This window comes from Acanthochromis polyacanthus, chromosome 3 (genome assembly GCF_021347895.1).
Source record: "Acanthochromis polyacanthus isolate Apoly-LR-REF ecotype Palm Island chromosome 3, KAUST_Apoly_ChrSc, whole genome shotgun sequence".
In the NCBI taxonomy this organism is placed as follows: Eukaryota; Metazoa; Chordata; class Actinopteri; family Pomacentridae; genus Acanthochromis; species Acanthochromis polyacanthus.
In genome coordinates this window covers 37253871-37271050 of record NC_067115.1, presented here as the reverse complement: position 1 = coordinate 37271050, position 17180 = coordinate 37253871, and the positions used below count along the sequence as shown (strand labels likewise).

General features: G+C 41.4%; 1 protein-coding gene across 1 annotated transcript in view; it reads right to left on the bottom strand.

The window, feature by feature from the left end:
• Window positions 1–662: 662 nt before the first annotated feature.
• The window catches only part of LOC110965100 (protein sidekick-1-like), a 425539-nt gene continuing 409021 nt past the window's right edge, over window positions 663–17180 (bottom strand). Inside the window, 9 exon segments of the mRNA XM_051945333.1 lie at window positions 663–2303; window positions 3245–3374; window positions 3456–3576; window positions 5561–5698; window positions 8097–8261; window positions 8793–8918; window positions 10300–10461; window positions 11735–11872; window positions 12550–12736. Coding sequence (XP_051801293.1) covers window positions 1998–2303; window positions 3245–3374; window positions 3456–3576; window positions 5561–5698; window positions 8097–8261; window positions 8793–8918; window positions 10300–10461; window positions 11735–11872; window positions 12550–12736 — 1473 coding nt within the window. The 3' untranslated portion in view covers window positions 663–1997.

Here is a 17180-nt window from a genome sequence, read left to right as displayed (position 1 = left end):
GACCTTGCACTGAGCACACGTGTTATGCATGTGTACGTTATGTTACAGATACCGAATCATGTGACCTAAACCTGTAACGGGCAGTGGGAATTGATGGGACTCAGAAACACCCCTACAATTTAATCAATTGTTCCTTGCATAATTTTGGACAGATAAGTCGGCAGCAGTAGATTTGTAGTAGGATGGCAATCATGTGATTGTCAGCAGGCAGCTGACATAGTGTTCACTTGTTGTCATAGTTACAGTGATGCTATCTTGTGCTATCACGCAATGAAGCAAAAATCTTTAACTCCATTGATCCAGATTATAAGCCGCATCACTGCCAAACTATCAGTTGGTCTTTGTGTCATTTCTGACCTTCCCTGTAAATTTCATCCAAATCTGTTTGTCCATTTGAGTAATGTTGCAAACAGAAAAACAAACAGACGGACAAATGTATGCTGATCATCACATAACTCTGGCACGTTCCTTGGCGGAGTAATAAAACAAGTAATAGCAAACTTCGAGCAGCAAGATTTTCCTCTGGGTACTTCAATAAAAAGACACTTACGAGCTCAGAGGCCAAATTAAGATGATTTATTCTGTTCTTTCATGTTAAGGTGTATAAACTAAAGACTGTGGAGCCGGAGTCAGTCCTGAGACAGAACACACAGACTCTCGGGTAAACAATGACCATTTATTCACACACTGCACGGGGCTCAAAACAAGCATGACAGAGTGATGGCTGCTGGCCGGCGGGCGGGTTGGCCAGGTGAAGAACCTTTAAATTAGACATGAGCCAAAACTTACAAATGATCTTTGTTTGCACTTGAAGAGTAGAACATGTGTGTGTGTGTGTGTGTGTGTGTGTGTCACCAGGGTTCAGGTTGTGACAATTCGAAGTTCAACCAAACTCAGTCCTGTTTCCTCATTCCAGACGCTCCTCCTGTTTGTTAGTAGATGCTTCTCCAGCACTGAATTACACAAACATGGCCGAACTACATACAACAGCACACGAGTAAAAAGGGCTTCCCTGTACAAAATCCATCTTAAAAATACAAACATACACACAATGGCACACGTTGCTTAGCAGTGAACAACATGGACAGATGAACCGGACATAGAGTCATTGTACACGCATGCTTTGCTGCACACGAATCACACTCAAACTGGTCAGAAATGTAACTTGAACAGAATAAAGATGAAATGTGCAGAGTTTCGGCTCAGCGCAAGCATTATGGCTTGGCAGGCTGCAGTAGAACGAGTGTAGACGGTAAAAAACACGCTTTTTATATATTCTAACCCAAAATTCAAACATTACACATCGCTCTTGGAAATCACTCCTGTTGAGAATAAGTGCTGTAGAACTCCTGCCCACACTCCCATCCATCCTTCTGAAGTTCAAAAACTGCGATTATCGATTGTTATTTTTTCTTATCCTCTGTGCGGTGATCTTTGAAAGTCGACAGCTCCACGTTTTGGTCTGTCAACAAAAAGCTGCTCCCTCCTGTGCTGGATTGTACTAACTCTCCCCAACCTTCAGCTTCCTCCATCCCAGCGGGACCTGCTGAAATGTGTGTGTATATTTGTGCACTTGAGTGTGAATACAGAAAAAAGAGGATGAGCTTTGTGCAGAAGTTCCAGGTTCCACCAGCTCGAGGCTCAATTCTCTCCTCGAACGTAACACGAACAGACTCGTGAATCCGTCGCTCTTGGCTCTCGTCGGAGAGTCTCTGTAATATCGGGTGGTGTGAATGTGTGAGGACGGTGAGTGTGTGTGCAGCACAGTGACACAGAGGCGTAGAAGAGTAAAAGAGCAACACACACTCATTGGATCTTTGTGAACGAGGGGAGAAGGCAAGTGAGAAGTGGAAGTTGAGTTGTTTGGGGCATGAAGGGCTGTTTGGACACCAGTCAGTCAAACATCTCCTTACCACTGACCGCCTCATCCAGTCCAAACACATGTTGGCCCCCCTCCTTCAGTACATGTGTGTTACTTGTGCAGGTTTCGTCTCTAGTCAAACAAATGACGAGAATCCCGTCACGGGGGTGCGTGACCCCGGCGGGTTGGTGTTGGGGTTGACGTGTGTGTGCGCCGGATGCCCTGTGGGCGTGTAGGTGCCGCCAGTGCTGTGCTGGGTTACCACGGTCTGGTAGTAGGGCTCTGTCTCGGCGGTCGCACACTCCTCGTAACCAAAAGGAGTGCCCATCCCCTTCAGGCCTTTGGGCTGTCGCTTCCAGGAGTTGTAGTAAGTGGGGTCGCTCATGTAGTGGTTGACGAAGGAGTGCTTTGGCTGCTCGTCCTCGTAGTCGCTGTCGGTCAGCTAGACACAAACACAAAGAGACAATTAATTAGAAAACAAACACACGCATAATAAGGTTTTGCACTGCAGCAGAACTGATAGGGAGCAAGAGAAAGAACCAGAACTGGATACAACATCATCCAGGACACAGTAATCCCGAGAGCTTCAGTTGTTTCTCTGTTATAGTCCTTGTCAAATGTGGGATTTTAATGATCCACAATGCCTTTTCTCATAGACGTACAAAGAGCTTCAGCAAAAGGCAATAGAGGACCGAAGTACGAAGTCAGATTAGCGGTTTCGGAGGTATGTTGAGCTTAAAGTCAGAGTTTTCAGTATCATGAAGGTGTCTCGCGTTATACCTGCTAGGTCTCCATGGTAATTGATGCTGTGGAGCTAACCTGTGGAGCTTTTGTCAGAGTTTCAGATTTAATCGGCTTTTAGAAGTGTCTCCCTTTAAACAAATCATTTCCTGATGATTATATACGAGCGATACAGATTCCTAGCTGAGGGAAAATGTTTTCTCTGTAAACATGTTGGTTTGTACATTACAAAAACCACTGAATGAAGCTGTGTAGTGACAGTATCACACACTGGCTGCATAATGTTGCCATGGAAACATGTATTTAAACATTTAATTGCAGTTGTTGCTGCCAAGGGACCAACCAGTTATTAGGTTCAGGAGGGCAATTACTTTTCACATGGGTGATAGAGGTTTTCAGTGAATCTTCAAGAAACTATAATTTAAAAACTGTGTTCTGTGTTTTGTGGGTTATCTGTGTCTCATATTCAATAAATATAAATACTAGTTTGATGATCTGGAATGTTTAAGTGGGAGAAATATTCAAATATAGGATGATTTCTGCAAATACTTTTTCAAACCACAGTATGATGAACCGAGGGGACTGTTCATGATTCTTGGTGTCGGGAACTTTCCAGAGCGACAGACAGATAGAAAGAAATACCTCAGACTCAGAGACCTCAGTGGGTTTCTCTGTGAGTGTGGTGCTCTCAGTGAGCACAGCTCCGTTATAGTTATTGCAGATATCTTCATCGGAGTAGTGAAGACCACCTGGACTGGGTCTGGGAGGAGACCTGGACACCGATAGACACATTAGATGTTTTATCACCCATCAAATCCAGGAACGTATTCCTATGAGGTGGACTTAGCCTCACCTGGTGCCATTCTTCTTCAGGAAGGAGTTCTTGGTGTTGAGTGTTCGGCTGTTGAGCTCCAGAGCGGTGAATCCTCCGTTGTCCAGCGTCACAGACTCCTCCGCGGTGGACATGTGCTTCCCTGCAGGAAAAAAAAAAAAAAAAAAAAGGAATCAAATGGGACCAATTCAAACAAAGCAGTTCAGCAAACCACAGTGGAGTTTATAAGAAACCGTCTTCTTCTCATCACACACACGTTTCATGTCTGTTTATTCAACCCCAGAAGAAGAATTGAGAGTTGGGAAGCATAATTTGGCAGTCAGGCAGTAAGAATGCTTAATCATTTATCCAAGAGTAACCACAAAAATGAAACAAAGAGAGACAATATCATGTTTAAATTGGGAGGAATGTTGAAGCAAAACAAAAACGTCATTTTCTGTTAATCCATGACTTTTGAGCGCACAAACACGCACACACACTGAGAGCATCACAGGAAGCCTGAGAGAAGAAAACTCTGCAGATGAAGACAGGAAGTAAGACCTTTAGAACACTAATTGTGAAATCTTTCACAATAAACTAACAGTTGGATTCGAAATTGTTGTCCAGCTCATGTTGATGAGTGTCAACCCTCCGTCTCTCTGACCTGTGGAGGAGGCGTTCAAATTCATGCATCAAATGCTGGAATGTGCATTTTGAGCTGCAGGTAAAACACCTGACATGAGGACAAATTCATATTCAGGAAATAAAATAAATCATTCAACACACTGCTTGTGAATTCAGGAGTTGTATTCACTCGGATCAAGATGCTGAGAGATAAAATCTCGAAGAAAACCGAACCGTATTATCCAACTGTGTTAACTCTATGAAGGATTTTAACTCTTTTTCCTCACTGTGACCTCATTTTTCACTGCAACATGAAGTCCAGCATCTCTACAGAAACAGCACAACAATTGCTAGCAGTACAAAGAACATAAAAATATCATCAGGGTAGTATGACACAGAATGCCATAAATCTATTTGATTATTCATTTCACAAAAATCCAACAAACCTGTCTAATTTTAGTTCGTACCTAAACCTGGTTCTAAACTGTAGTCTACATCTGAAAATAATAATTTAACTAGTCAAAAATACAAGAAAATTCATCAACTATTTTAAACATTTTTTAAGCAAAAATGTCAAATATTTGGTAGTTACAGCTTCTTGCATGTGACTATTTGCTGCATTTCTATGACATTTAATTATGTCAACTGATCCTCTTAAAAGCTTTGAGGAGTATTTTTATTATTTTTTTTTTAAACTCTAACAGACTCAATAAAACACTTAACAGAGAGAAGAATCTGCAGAGCAACTGATAGTATGTAAATGACTGTTCTGCAGCATGGAAAAAATGGTGACAATACGTATTGTTGATATTTTGCTACTTACATTTGTTCCCATGTGTGTCTCCTCTCTGCTCTGTGTGAACACTGCCTGCAGTTCAGACGAAAAGTCACAGAGTTTTTGTCATTTTGTCAGAATTTTGAGTCACTAACGGCTAAACAGTCACGCTGAGAATTCTGTGTAGGTTTTTGCAGAATCTGGACAACTTCTTAATGTGAAGGTGGTTTTGATAAAACATGGCGTTTTTAAGCTTGTTTTTGGATCATTTTCCTGATGGAACTGCATTTAAATGGTGTCATTTTTAAAATTTCTTTCTTTGAAGTCCATTGGTGTGTTTTGGGGTTCAGATAACATTCACCTGCTTTCCAGGTAAAAGACACTCCACTGTAGAGTTACCAGTGTGTGTTCCACATATTACAGTGTTGTGGCTGAAAGTTGATTCATTAGCTGGCTTGATGGAGTTAATGCAACTTATTTCCTGGTGAAGGAACTGTAGTCCTGAAGAAACAAGACTGCTTGAGGCACTTTCTCTCTACAAACAGTACAAATGTGCTATTTTTTAGAAAGAAAGTCCCTAAATGTGTCAGGTTTTCAGGATCACAAAAATATGAAGACCCTGTAATGAGTCTGTGGAGCTAACATGTATGGGTGGCTGAGAGGAACGGTGCTAATGAGGTGGAAGAGAAACAAAAGGCATGTATCATCTCCGTCGCCTGTGGGACATACTGAGGGAAGAGTCACGTACCTGTACCACAGGCCTTGTACTTGGAGCTGTGACCGTGCAGCAGCAATGTGAAGACCAGGACCAGAATCAGGATTAGTCCTACCAGAGCCATGACCAGCAAGAACCACCACTCCTCGTAGAAGGGACGCTCGGACAGTGCTGCAGGTAGACAAGCACAGGAATATAAACTTTGGTCCATCTTGGTCTCATAGTCCGATCACTTGAAAGGGGAGGGGACCTGAAGTGTATCGTTGTGGAGGGAAGCAGAATAAATCTATCATAACTGTAAAACAACATAAAGGAATTTAGTCAAATCAACTTATCTCTTCTACTTGTCCTAATATACAGTCCCTTGAACTTTTCAACCTTTTGTCACATTTCAGGCTTCAAACATAAAGATATAAAATTTTAATTTTGCATGGAGAGCGTTTGTGAACAGCAGTCTTCACCTCTGCCCACAGATTCTCGATTGGATTCAGGTCTGGACTTTGACTTGGCCATTCTAACACCTGGATACGTTTATTTGTGAACCATTCCATTGTAGATTTGGCTTTATGTTTTGGATCATTGTCCTGTTGGAAGATAAATCTCCGTCCCAGTCTCAGGTCTTTTGCAGACTCCAACAGGTTTTCTTCCAGAATGCTCCTGTATTTGGCTCCATTCATCTTCCCATCAATTTTAACCATCTTCCCTGTCCCTGCTGAAGAAAAGCAGGCCCAAACCATGAGGCTTCCACCACCATGTTTGACAGTGGGGATGGTGTGTTCAGGGTGATGAGCTGTGTTGCTTTTACGCCAAACATATCGTTTTGCATTGTGGCCAAAAAGTTCCATTTTGGTTTCATCTGACCAGAGCACCTTCTTCCACATGTTTGGTGTGTCTCCCAGGTGGCTTGTGGCAAACTTCAAACGAGACATTTTATGCATATCTTTGAGAAATGGCTTTCTTCTTGCCACTCTTCCATAAAGGCCAGATTTGTGCAGTGTACGACTGATTGTTGTCCTATGGACAGACTCTCCCACCTCAGCTGTAGATCTCTGCAGTTCATCCAGAGTGATCATGGGCCTCTTGGCTGCATCTCTGATCAGTCTTCTCCTTGTTCCAGGTGAAAGTTTAGAGGGACGGCCAGGTCTTGGTAGATTTGCAGTGGTCTGATACTCCTTCCATTTCAATATGATTGCTTGCACAGTGCTCCTTGAGATGTTTAAAGCTTGGGAAATCTTTTTGTATCCAAATCCGGCTTTAAACTTCTCCACAACAGTATCTGGGACCTGCCTGGTGTGTTCCTTGGTCTTCATGATGCTCTCTGCACTTTAAACAGAACCCTGAGACTATCACAGAGCAGGTGCATTTATACGGAGACTTGATTACACACAGGTGGATTCTATTTATCATCATCAGTCATTTAGGACAACATTGGATCATTCAGAGATCCTCACTGAACTTCTGGAGTGAGTTTGCTGCACTGAAAGTAAAGGGGCCGAATAATATTGCACACCCCACTTTTCAGTTTTTTATTTGGTAAAAAAGTTTAAAATATCCAATAAATTTCGTTCCACTTCACGATTGTGTCCCAATTGTTGTTGATTCTTGACAAAAAATTAAAATTTTATATCTTTATGTTTGAAGCCTGAAATGTGGCGAAAGGTTGAAAAGTTCAAGGGGGCCGAATACTTTCACAAGGCACTGTAAATGAGTTGTGCTAATTTCAACATAGTAATATCTCATTTTTTTTTCAGATGAGTTCTTTTTTTTACTTGAGTTAAATGAATAAACACCTGTGTCTTCAGTGTTCGATGTCATTAAATTCTGCTTTGACTTCCAGGATTCATTTTTAGAGTTAAAACTCTGAGAGAGAGAGTTTGTATAGGTTTCATTAATAGTTTTTTTCCCTTTATGTATAAAAGAAATAAAACTATGACAGACAACAACAAATACAACCTATAAAATAAATTAAAAAATCCTATGTACAAAATTGGACAGCGTACAATAGCAGCAACGACTTTAAGGTGGTCAGTAAAGAGAAGCAGCAGCAGAGTAGCAGCGTCTGTGAGCTACAATTAACCAGATGCAACATTAACACCATCATTTATCTTAGGTTTATTTGACTTGTTTTTTGAAATGTGGTTATAATTGAACTTTGTAAGTTTTATATTTTTACTTCTCCTGAACTGACCTAAAACTAATTAATCAACCAAAGTGCAGTTACCTTCACTCATATTTAAGACTGCAGGAAAAGGCAGCACCTAAAATGATTCACAGTGTATGAATTTAAAAGGTTTTCATAAATTGTTCAGGCTCTTGAGATCTGATGACTTTATTGTTGCGCCAAAGATGGGAAACAAATAACACAGGCTTGTGATTAGTGCTGTCTTCTGTTTGCACAACTAGTCTGGCTGCAGCTGCATGACTCTGCCTTCAGAGGGCAGCAAAAGCACACACTCACACCCCTTACAGATGACACTGGATCTTTCATCAGACCCCAGTCAGATGCTGTGAGTGTGTGAGTTTGCATGTTTGCATGTGTGCGTGTGTGTGTGTGTGTGTGTGTGTTTACCAGCCAGAGCAGCAGAGGGTGTACTCGGCTGTCCATAACCGAAGCGATTAACAGCGATGACTCTAAACTCGTAGCTGATCCCTGACCTCAGGCGCTCCAGCGGGACTGAAACAGACCTGCTGCTTGGAGGGAGCGTTCGGATGAAGGAGTCCCACATTCCTTCATCTACATCCGGACGTCAGCAGAGGAGGGAGGGAGGGATGCAGAGTCATGGTTTGACGGATGGGCAGAGAAGAAAGAGGGCCATTTGAGAATTAGTCTCTTTCAAATGCCAGCGTTTGATTAAAGAAAATTATAAAGTGTCAGATTACATTTAAGATGATAATGATGATGATAGTGCTGCAGTGACAGTGATCACTGTTATTACTATAAATAAAAGGGGCATATCCATTATTGTCTGCAGCAGAATAACGGCACAGTCTACACTCACTCTCCTGCAGAGTGATAAAACAATTTCCCACACACGTTCTCTTTCCGTACTACACCTCTGGTAATCTTTATTAGGAAATTGCAGCTGACTTGATTGGCACAGCAGGTCTTAATGAATCCGGAGAAACTTGTTCTCAGAACAGTTTAGTGTGGGGTAGTGCTTAAACTCCATTTTGATTAATGAATGGAATTAGCACATGTGATGAAAAGGTGCATGTCAAAGTGAGTCACGGCTGAACCTTGTGTGCCGTTGGTTTTCCGGCTCACCTGAGGGTCGAGCCTCGATTACATATCCAGTGACAGGAGCTGCACCGATGTCTCCGTCTGACCAGTGGAGGGTGAGCTCAGAAGATGTCTTGGAGATGGTCATTTCCATGGGAGACCCAGGAGAGCCTGTGGTGCCAGAGGGACACACTCAGAGATGTTTCTGTATATAACTTGTCATTGTCACTTTTCATAGAACTTTGCACAGTGCAAAAAATACAGAAATTGTAAATTGGTGAAATTATAAATTTTACATAATTTCTAAACCTTCACAAATTGTTTTGATCATACACACCAATAAGCCTCAACATATTGACCACTGACAGGTGAGGTGAATAACATTGATCATGTTGGTTCTATGTGGTGTTCTGCTGGAAAACCTCGAATTTTGACGTCTGTGTTGATGAGACTGAGACACTCAAATAAACGTCGTCACAGAACAAGCACACTCATTCAAATGGAAATCCTGAATGTCACTGGCCTACCCCCAGCAAATGCACCCCACCACAAAGCATCTTGACGAACACGACAATTGCCCAAGATGTTGATCTGACCTCCAAACTTCCTAGACCCCACTCTGATCAAACATCAATAGGGTGCAATGGAACAAGTATGATTCACAGAGGCCTCACTGCACAACCCAGAGTACCCAAAGGATCCACTGCCAACGTCCTGGTCCAGACCCCATAGGATACACTGAGAGGTCCTCTGGTCCAGACCCAAGGGTTCAGAGCATTTTTGACCACATAAAGGGGACCACCACAATATTAGGCAGGTGGTCATCATGTTATGCCTGATCGGTGTATATTGTTCAGTTCCAGATAACTGTGACTGAATGTTTTGTGCCTTTGTGTATACTCTGTCCTCTGTAAGTTGTAATGTGTAAATGATAAACTGAGGCATAATACTGTTGAAACTACACTAATTTTTCTTAAGAAATTTCAGGTTGCTCATAATATTTTGTAAAAAGATCAATAAATGTGAACACTTTCGGGATATACTTTTTTGCATGAAAACAAAAGGAACCATTTGTAGTTAAGGTCAGTTAGAAGTTATTAGTCTGTGATTTTACTGGCCCACTTGAGATCAAATTGGGATGTACGTGGCCCCTGAATTACAATGAGTTTGACACCCCTCTAGGGCCTAAACATTACGGTAGCCACATCCATTTAACTGGTCAAAAAAAGGAGAAAACTTATCGATTATTTTAAACATCCGTATGTTGTTTCAAGCATATTTTTTAGAGCAAAAATGGCAAATACTTGGTAGTTATAGCTCCTCATGTGAGTATTTGCTTTAATTCTCTAATTTCTATTGCAATTCTATGACAATTAAAGCTTTGAAGACTATTTTCAATCTTATAGGGAACTTTAACAGACAAAATAATAAAACACCTAACAGAGAAAAATATCTGCAGAGTAACTGATAGTATGAAAATGATTGTTCTGCATCATGTGACTGTATTAGCACATATTTGTCCACACATATGTGGAGTTACGGCCATGTCTACCTTTCACAGGCTGAGCAGTGACATTCGCCTGTATCGGGGGTCCGTAGCTGACCGTGAGGGCCTGAACACTGAAACTGTAAGTCGCTCCTTTAATCAGGTCCCGAACCTTGAGCCACCGCTGCCAGCTGCCTTTCACGTCCACTGTCACCACTTTACTCACGCCTGCAGACGATCAAAGAGAACCATCAGCATAGCAATCAACATGTCTGGGAGTGTGTGGATATATGCAGGGACGGCTGCTATAAATGGGCTAACAGGGCTAAGCTCTCCCAGGCCAATACAAAAAAGATGAGAAAATTATTTTTTAAATAACTTACAACAGATTGTTTTAAGTTTATATAAAAACAAAGGCAGCAACAGCACCAATCAATCAAAAGAAAAACATAGAATATCTCTAAAAGGGCTTATTTTTTACAGCCCCAGCAGATACAGTCCGCTTTCATTCATTTCATTCTTGTAAGTGATTGACAGGTGTCATGTCCCGCCCCCGTGATTACTGATCATTTGGGCTAACTTCAGTCAGCCCACATGCCTTGACTTTGACCAATAGCAGCGAGTAGACGCAGCGGTGCTGCTATTTGTGCCAGAGTTGGGAAGGAGGGAGAAAAGGTTAAGCTATGGCGGGCGTTAGCATGAACGAGGTGGATTATTTGCTTTCATGTCCATTTTCCTCAATGTCTTTAGAGGAAAAGCTGGAAGTTAAGAGACTGGGATCACATCGGCCGTCGATGTGAGCTTCTTTTCAAATAAGGTAGGCCCATGTTGACCTGTTAAAGGACTGTGACACCTTGTTTTTGCTCAGGTCATCTGTTGTACTGAAGGCGCGTTTTGCACTACATGTCGCCAAAAAGTTGTAATAAGACAGTTGCAGCAGGCTATCTGTGGGCAGTCATTGCAGTTGGAACACGTTTTGTAGTGGTGTGTGGTGTGTGTGTGTGTGTGTGTGTGTGTGTGTGTGTGAGTGAGAGAGTGAGCGAGTGACAGAGAGTGTTGATGTAGAACACTAAAAAAGTATAGTGTACCTGTAATTGATGTAACTGTGTGTATCATAGGTGATGTTGCTTTTGCAGCTGTGTTAACCATTTAATCGTGTTATTATTTTTGAAAGAAAAGCATTTATTTTTCAATGAAGACAACATTAAATTAATCAGAAATACAGTCAAGACATTGGTAGTGTGGTAAATGACTGTTCTAGCTGGAAACGGCTTATTTTTAATGGAATATCTCCATAGGGGTACAGAGGAACATTTCCTTCAACCTCCTATCTTCTAATGCTACATGTGTTAGCTAATGGTGTTGAAAGGCTACTTGATGATTAGAAAACCCTTGCGCAATTATGTTAGCACATGAATGAAAGTGTGAGTTTTCATGTCAAACATGAAATTATCTACTGTAGGTGACCCCAAACTTTTGCATGGTAGGCGTGTGTGGATACCTTGGACGGGAGCAGTGGGCTCGTAGATGACCCTATAGCCTTCCAGCTGGCCGTTAGGAGTGAGTGGAGCTCCCCAGGACACGTTGACGCTTCCTCCCGTAACCTCCGAGAAGGACAGGAAGCTCGGCTGGCCAGGAGCTGCAGGCACAGAAAAAGATGAAAGATGAAGATGTCTGTGGAGATTCGCAGTCATCCAGGTCATGGTGATCATTAGCCTAGCCGCGCTAGACAACCCACGGCAATGAATTTAATTCTCTGCCAGGGTGGGTCTAGTTACCCTCCATAAGGCTCGAGGCTGGATGCTCCTAAAACTGGCCGGACGAATAACCATGAAGTGTAGAGTCAGAAGGCGGGCGTAACTAAGTGACGACAGAGGTGCGACGATTCTGACAGAAACAACCGGCGCACAATAAACAGTTATCTTTCGACTCAGCTTTGGCCACAGCCCTTAAAGATTTGAAGCTAAAATTTAACTTGAAAGATAAACAAAGGACGGCACTGAAGTGTTTCATTGAGAAGAAAGACGCATTGGGACTTATGCTGACGGGATATGGCAAATCCCTAGACCCTTCTGCCGTCACAAACATGGGTGTAGCGTGGCTAGGCTAGGTGATCATAGGAGCTTCAGCAGAAATCAGCTGGACTTCTCTGGTAGGTTCTTCACAGGTAGGTTCTTGACAGACTTCTCTGGTAGGTTCTTAACAGACTTCTCTGGTAGGTTCTTGACAGAAGTCCAGCTGATTTCTCCCAAAGCTCCTATGATGACAGATGAAACAGAAGTGGGAGGAATCAACTGAATTGTCACCACTTCTTACCAGACTGCAGGGTTCGGGCTCCACGGGGGTCACTGGGCGGTCCATCTCCAGCCGTGTTGAAGGCCGTCAACGTGACCAGATATGGAGTGTAGCTGGTCAGGTTAGTGAGGTGGACACGGGTGTCTGGGACAAAAATCACCTTCACCTTCTCAGTCTGGTTCTGCTGGTCTCTCTCCCAATAGTGGATCTGCGACATGGACAGAAACACCATCAACAACATGTCTTCTCCTCTCTCCACGTCATTTCTGCCAGATTCATGTGTGATTTACTTCTATTCTCGGACTCTGAAGCCCTCTAGCTGCTTCAGACGAACAAGCAATTGTTGAATAAGTTGGTTATGAGGAGGTTAGAGCTGAAGTTGACAGTTTAACAGAAGTTTCTAAGTATTGATTTCTTACAGCAGATAGTAGGCTAGGTTTGCCCAAAAACAGACCCAGGAAAAGGTGCAGAAGTATAGTTTTCACTTAAATTGCAATGTACTGCAAGGCTGTTATAGAATTTCTGCTCAGTGACACCCAAAAAAACAACAACCTACCTCAGAACCACTTAGTGTTCTATCTCTTACACCTATTTTACATTTAAGACAACCTAGTAACGGGCTGCACAGTGGAGTAGTGGTTAGCACTTTTGCCTTGCAGCAAGAAGATCCCCTGTTCAAATCCCGGTCTGGGCCTGGGATCTCTCTGCATGGAGTTTGCATGCTCTCCCTGTGCATGCGTGGGTTTTCTCTAGGTACTCTGGCTTCCTCCCACAGTCCAAAAATATGCTGAGGTTAATTGATTATTCTAAAATTGCCTGTAGGTGTGAATGTGAGTGTGATTGTTTGTCTGTATATGTAGCCCTGTGACAGACTGGTGACCTGTCCAGGGTGTCAACCTATAAACAACCTAGTAACTACAATCACTGTAAGTCTAATTGAATACATAAAATGATCAGTAGCTCATTATCATTAAATGGAAATTAGAACCATAATCTTCATGTCATGTTAGAGTCACAGTCACCAGTCTACAACTTTAGATGTTTAGATTTTCTAAGGGGTGGTCACACAAAACATTGATTTGCTTTGTTTTCTTGTTTACTGCATTTTTTACAAAGTTATTTGATAAATGAATATACACAAAAAACAATAAAAATATTTTTGAAAGCATCCTCACATTCATTTAATGTCTGAAATTTCTGCACAATGTTGTACGTCATCACACCTGAAAACCTAACAAATATGGATGATTTATGTGAGTCATAATCATTATTTAGGGAAGTGAACCAAAACTGAATGTTTACAGTGTAACAGTGCTGTGAAAATGTATTTAGCCCTCAACAGGGCATATTTGCATATTTCTCACACTTAAATGTTACAGATCATCAAACTGCTATTTATATTTATTTAATATGAGACATAGATAACCCACAAAACACAAAATGCAGTTTTTGAATTATGATTTATTGAAAACCTGTATCCACCCTGTGACAAAGTAATTGCCTCCCACATCATCAGATGGATTCAAGTCCAGACTTTGACTTGGCTACTTCAAATCCTTCATTCTATTCTTTTTGAGTCACTCAGAGGTGGACTTGTTTGTGTGCTTTGGGTCTTTGTTTTGTTGCATGAACCATTTGTGTTGAGCTTTAGGTCATGAACTGATGACGGATATTCTCCAAGACGATTTTCCGATAGAGAGCAGAATTCATGGCTCCATTAGTGATGACAAGTCGTCCAGGTCCTCCAACCATCACACTACAACCACCATGTTTCACTGCTGGTATCATGTTCTTGTGGAATGCAATATTAGCTTTACATCAGATCGAATGTACTCCTGTCTTTTAAAAAGTTCCACCTTTGACTCATCCTTCCACAGTATGCTATCCCAAACATCCTTGAGCTCATCCAGATATTTTCTTTTTGCAAATACCAGATGAATCTTTATGTTCTTTTTAGTCAGTAGTGATTTGATCCTTCCAACTCTCCCATGGCTCCATTTCCTCCCAGAGTCTTCCTTGTTGTAGAATCATGTAGACGGAACTGAGACCAGTGAGGTCTGCAGATTTTTAGATGTTCATCTGGGTTCTTCTGTGATCTCCTGGATTAGATGTTGATGCTCCTGGAGAAATGTTGGTCATTGGTCCACTCCTGGGAAGGTTCTCCACTGTTTCATGTTCCTCCATTTGTGGATAATGTCTCACTGTGGTTCTCTGGAGTCCCAGAGCTTCAGCAATGGCTTGTAACCCTCCAGACTTACTGTTTACATTCAACAAGCCTGGCAGTAATCAAATGTGAGTGTGGATCGTGAAACTGAACCTAACTGACAAATGAATTATGTCATTTAGTAGACTGGTAGCTAAGAGGGCAATTACATTTTTAGATGGGGCAAGGTGGGCTGGACAGTATTTTTCCTTCAAAATATAAATAAATAAAATGTAATCTTAATGCCCTATGTGGAACACTCTATGTAGACCTACTGTACAGGCCACTTCCACCTGGTGTATTTGCTGCCTCCACATGTGGGACTGAATCAATATCCACTAATGTGGCTAATAATGTTTATGACATTGGCCAGTAATGAAGACACATGGCCAACTTTGGTTGATCCCCATGAGATGAAATAGAACAAAGGTTACCTAATAATTGTGTCCTGTACGATGAGATCAATATTAATAGTAAGACCTTGTAATCTGAAGTTAAAAGCATGGGAACGTCACAATTCAATGAAGCCAAAATTTGAATGCAATTTTCGAAATGTGTTACTTAACTCATTTTGCAAACACTAATCATTTTATAAGACATGTATGTCTTCAATATTAGAGTCAAGGTCATATTTTTTAAATTAACAATAAACCTATTATCTTCCTGCCAGTAAATGGCTTATTTAAAAGCATAACAGGTAATAAAGTCTATTTGATCCTTTAAAACAGCTTGCCTTCTGCTCATAATGATACTGGACAGCTGCATATCCACATTATTAGTCTTTAGACCATACTTGAAATCTGACACAAACAGCAAGGTTACAGATGAATGAGAAATTAACAAAAAAGAAGCAGTTTGTGAGGGAGAGAAATCCAAAACAGCTTCTTATTTATTTTAAGCTGAGATGTTTTAACTTTAAATGGAAAACCCACAGAAAACCAAATATCTGTCACAGCAGAATTTCTGTTTTAGATACGAACCTGTGCAACTTCGCCTTGGCAACGTTTTCTCTCACAAGTGTTCAGAGACAACCAGCCATCTAAGTATCTGATCATTCAGTGTATGGTTCTTCCGTTCATTACTCTGCCAAGGAATGGCGGAATTATGTGACCATCGGTGTACCTCTGTCTGTCTGTCAGCATGAAACATTATCCAAAAATGGCCCAACGGACTTGGATGAAATTTTCATGGGAAGTCAGAAATGACACCAGGACCATCTCATTAAATTTTCACAGTGATGCAGCTTATAGTCTGGATTCCCGGCTTTATTAAAGATTTCCCATTACTAGATATAGCTGCCCGCACGGCGTCGCTGTAAACACTGTGTTAGTTACCTGCTGATGATCACATGATTGCGATCCAACTACAAATTGACTGTGATTTATCAGTTGGAAATCATACAAGGAACAAATGATTAAACTGTGGGGTGTTTCTGAGTCCCATCAATTCCTGCCACCTGCTACATATTTAGGTCATGTAATGTAGCAAACCCCAGCCAGAAAATGGTGAAGCTCCTGATGTTTCACAAAGCCTTTGTTGTTATCAGCCTTTCTGTCCTTTTCTCCTTTCTTCAGGAAACACCTCATTCCAGCTAGGTGCTTCTAAGTTTATACACATCCTTTGCAAGACAATAACAGTTTAGAACCGCTTTCTTTCATCTTTACAAGGATTTTCAGACTTTTCGGCAGCGTCTTCGTCATGTCAAGAAACTGCTCTTAGATAAACACTTCCTGTGCCGCTGGAATGGTGACAAAATAAAAGCTTCTAACATCAAAAACACACCTTCAAAATAAAAGGGAGGGGACGGTTATTTTCACACTAGTAAAACAAAGGCCTGCCAAAAGTGATGAACTGATCAACAGAGCTTTATAAGAGTCATTTACACACAATTTGATATCCATATGTAACGTGCACATGCATAACACATGCCTGTGTTCAGTGCAAGGTAATTTTTTAATAAACATTTCATCCGTCAGAAATGATGTCAGCTGATCAGCCTTGGCGGAGTACTGCGCTCTCTGAGTGCTTTTCTAGTTCAATCTGTAATCAGATCAGGAAACTGTGGCCTTTATAAGCTCAGATTGACTGATCTACTGGCAGTTTTCTGTGTCAGTTGATCTGCGGTGGACCATCAGGATGCATACAAAGTGAAAAACTGTCAGTTATTGTTCTGATGTTACAGATGTGACTTACTTGATATTAGTGTCACAAAGCAGTAGGATCTTATTTAATTTACCTGCTATTAGTGCATGATGTTTTAAACTATCACTATGACTTTAATTAACAATGACAACAATGACATTAACAGTGACATACAGCAGTTTTAGAAACAGTTCTAATATTCAAATTTGTGACAACTAAAAGCAAAGATGAACTATGCTGATGTGTATGAGTTTTTGGGAAATTCAAAATGCAGTATTCAGTGTTTCCTGCAGCATAAACTGTCTGT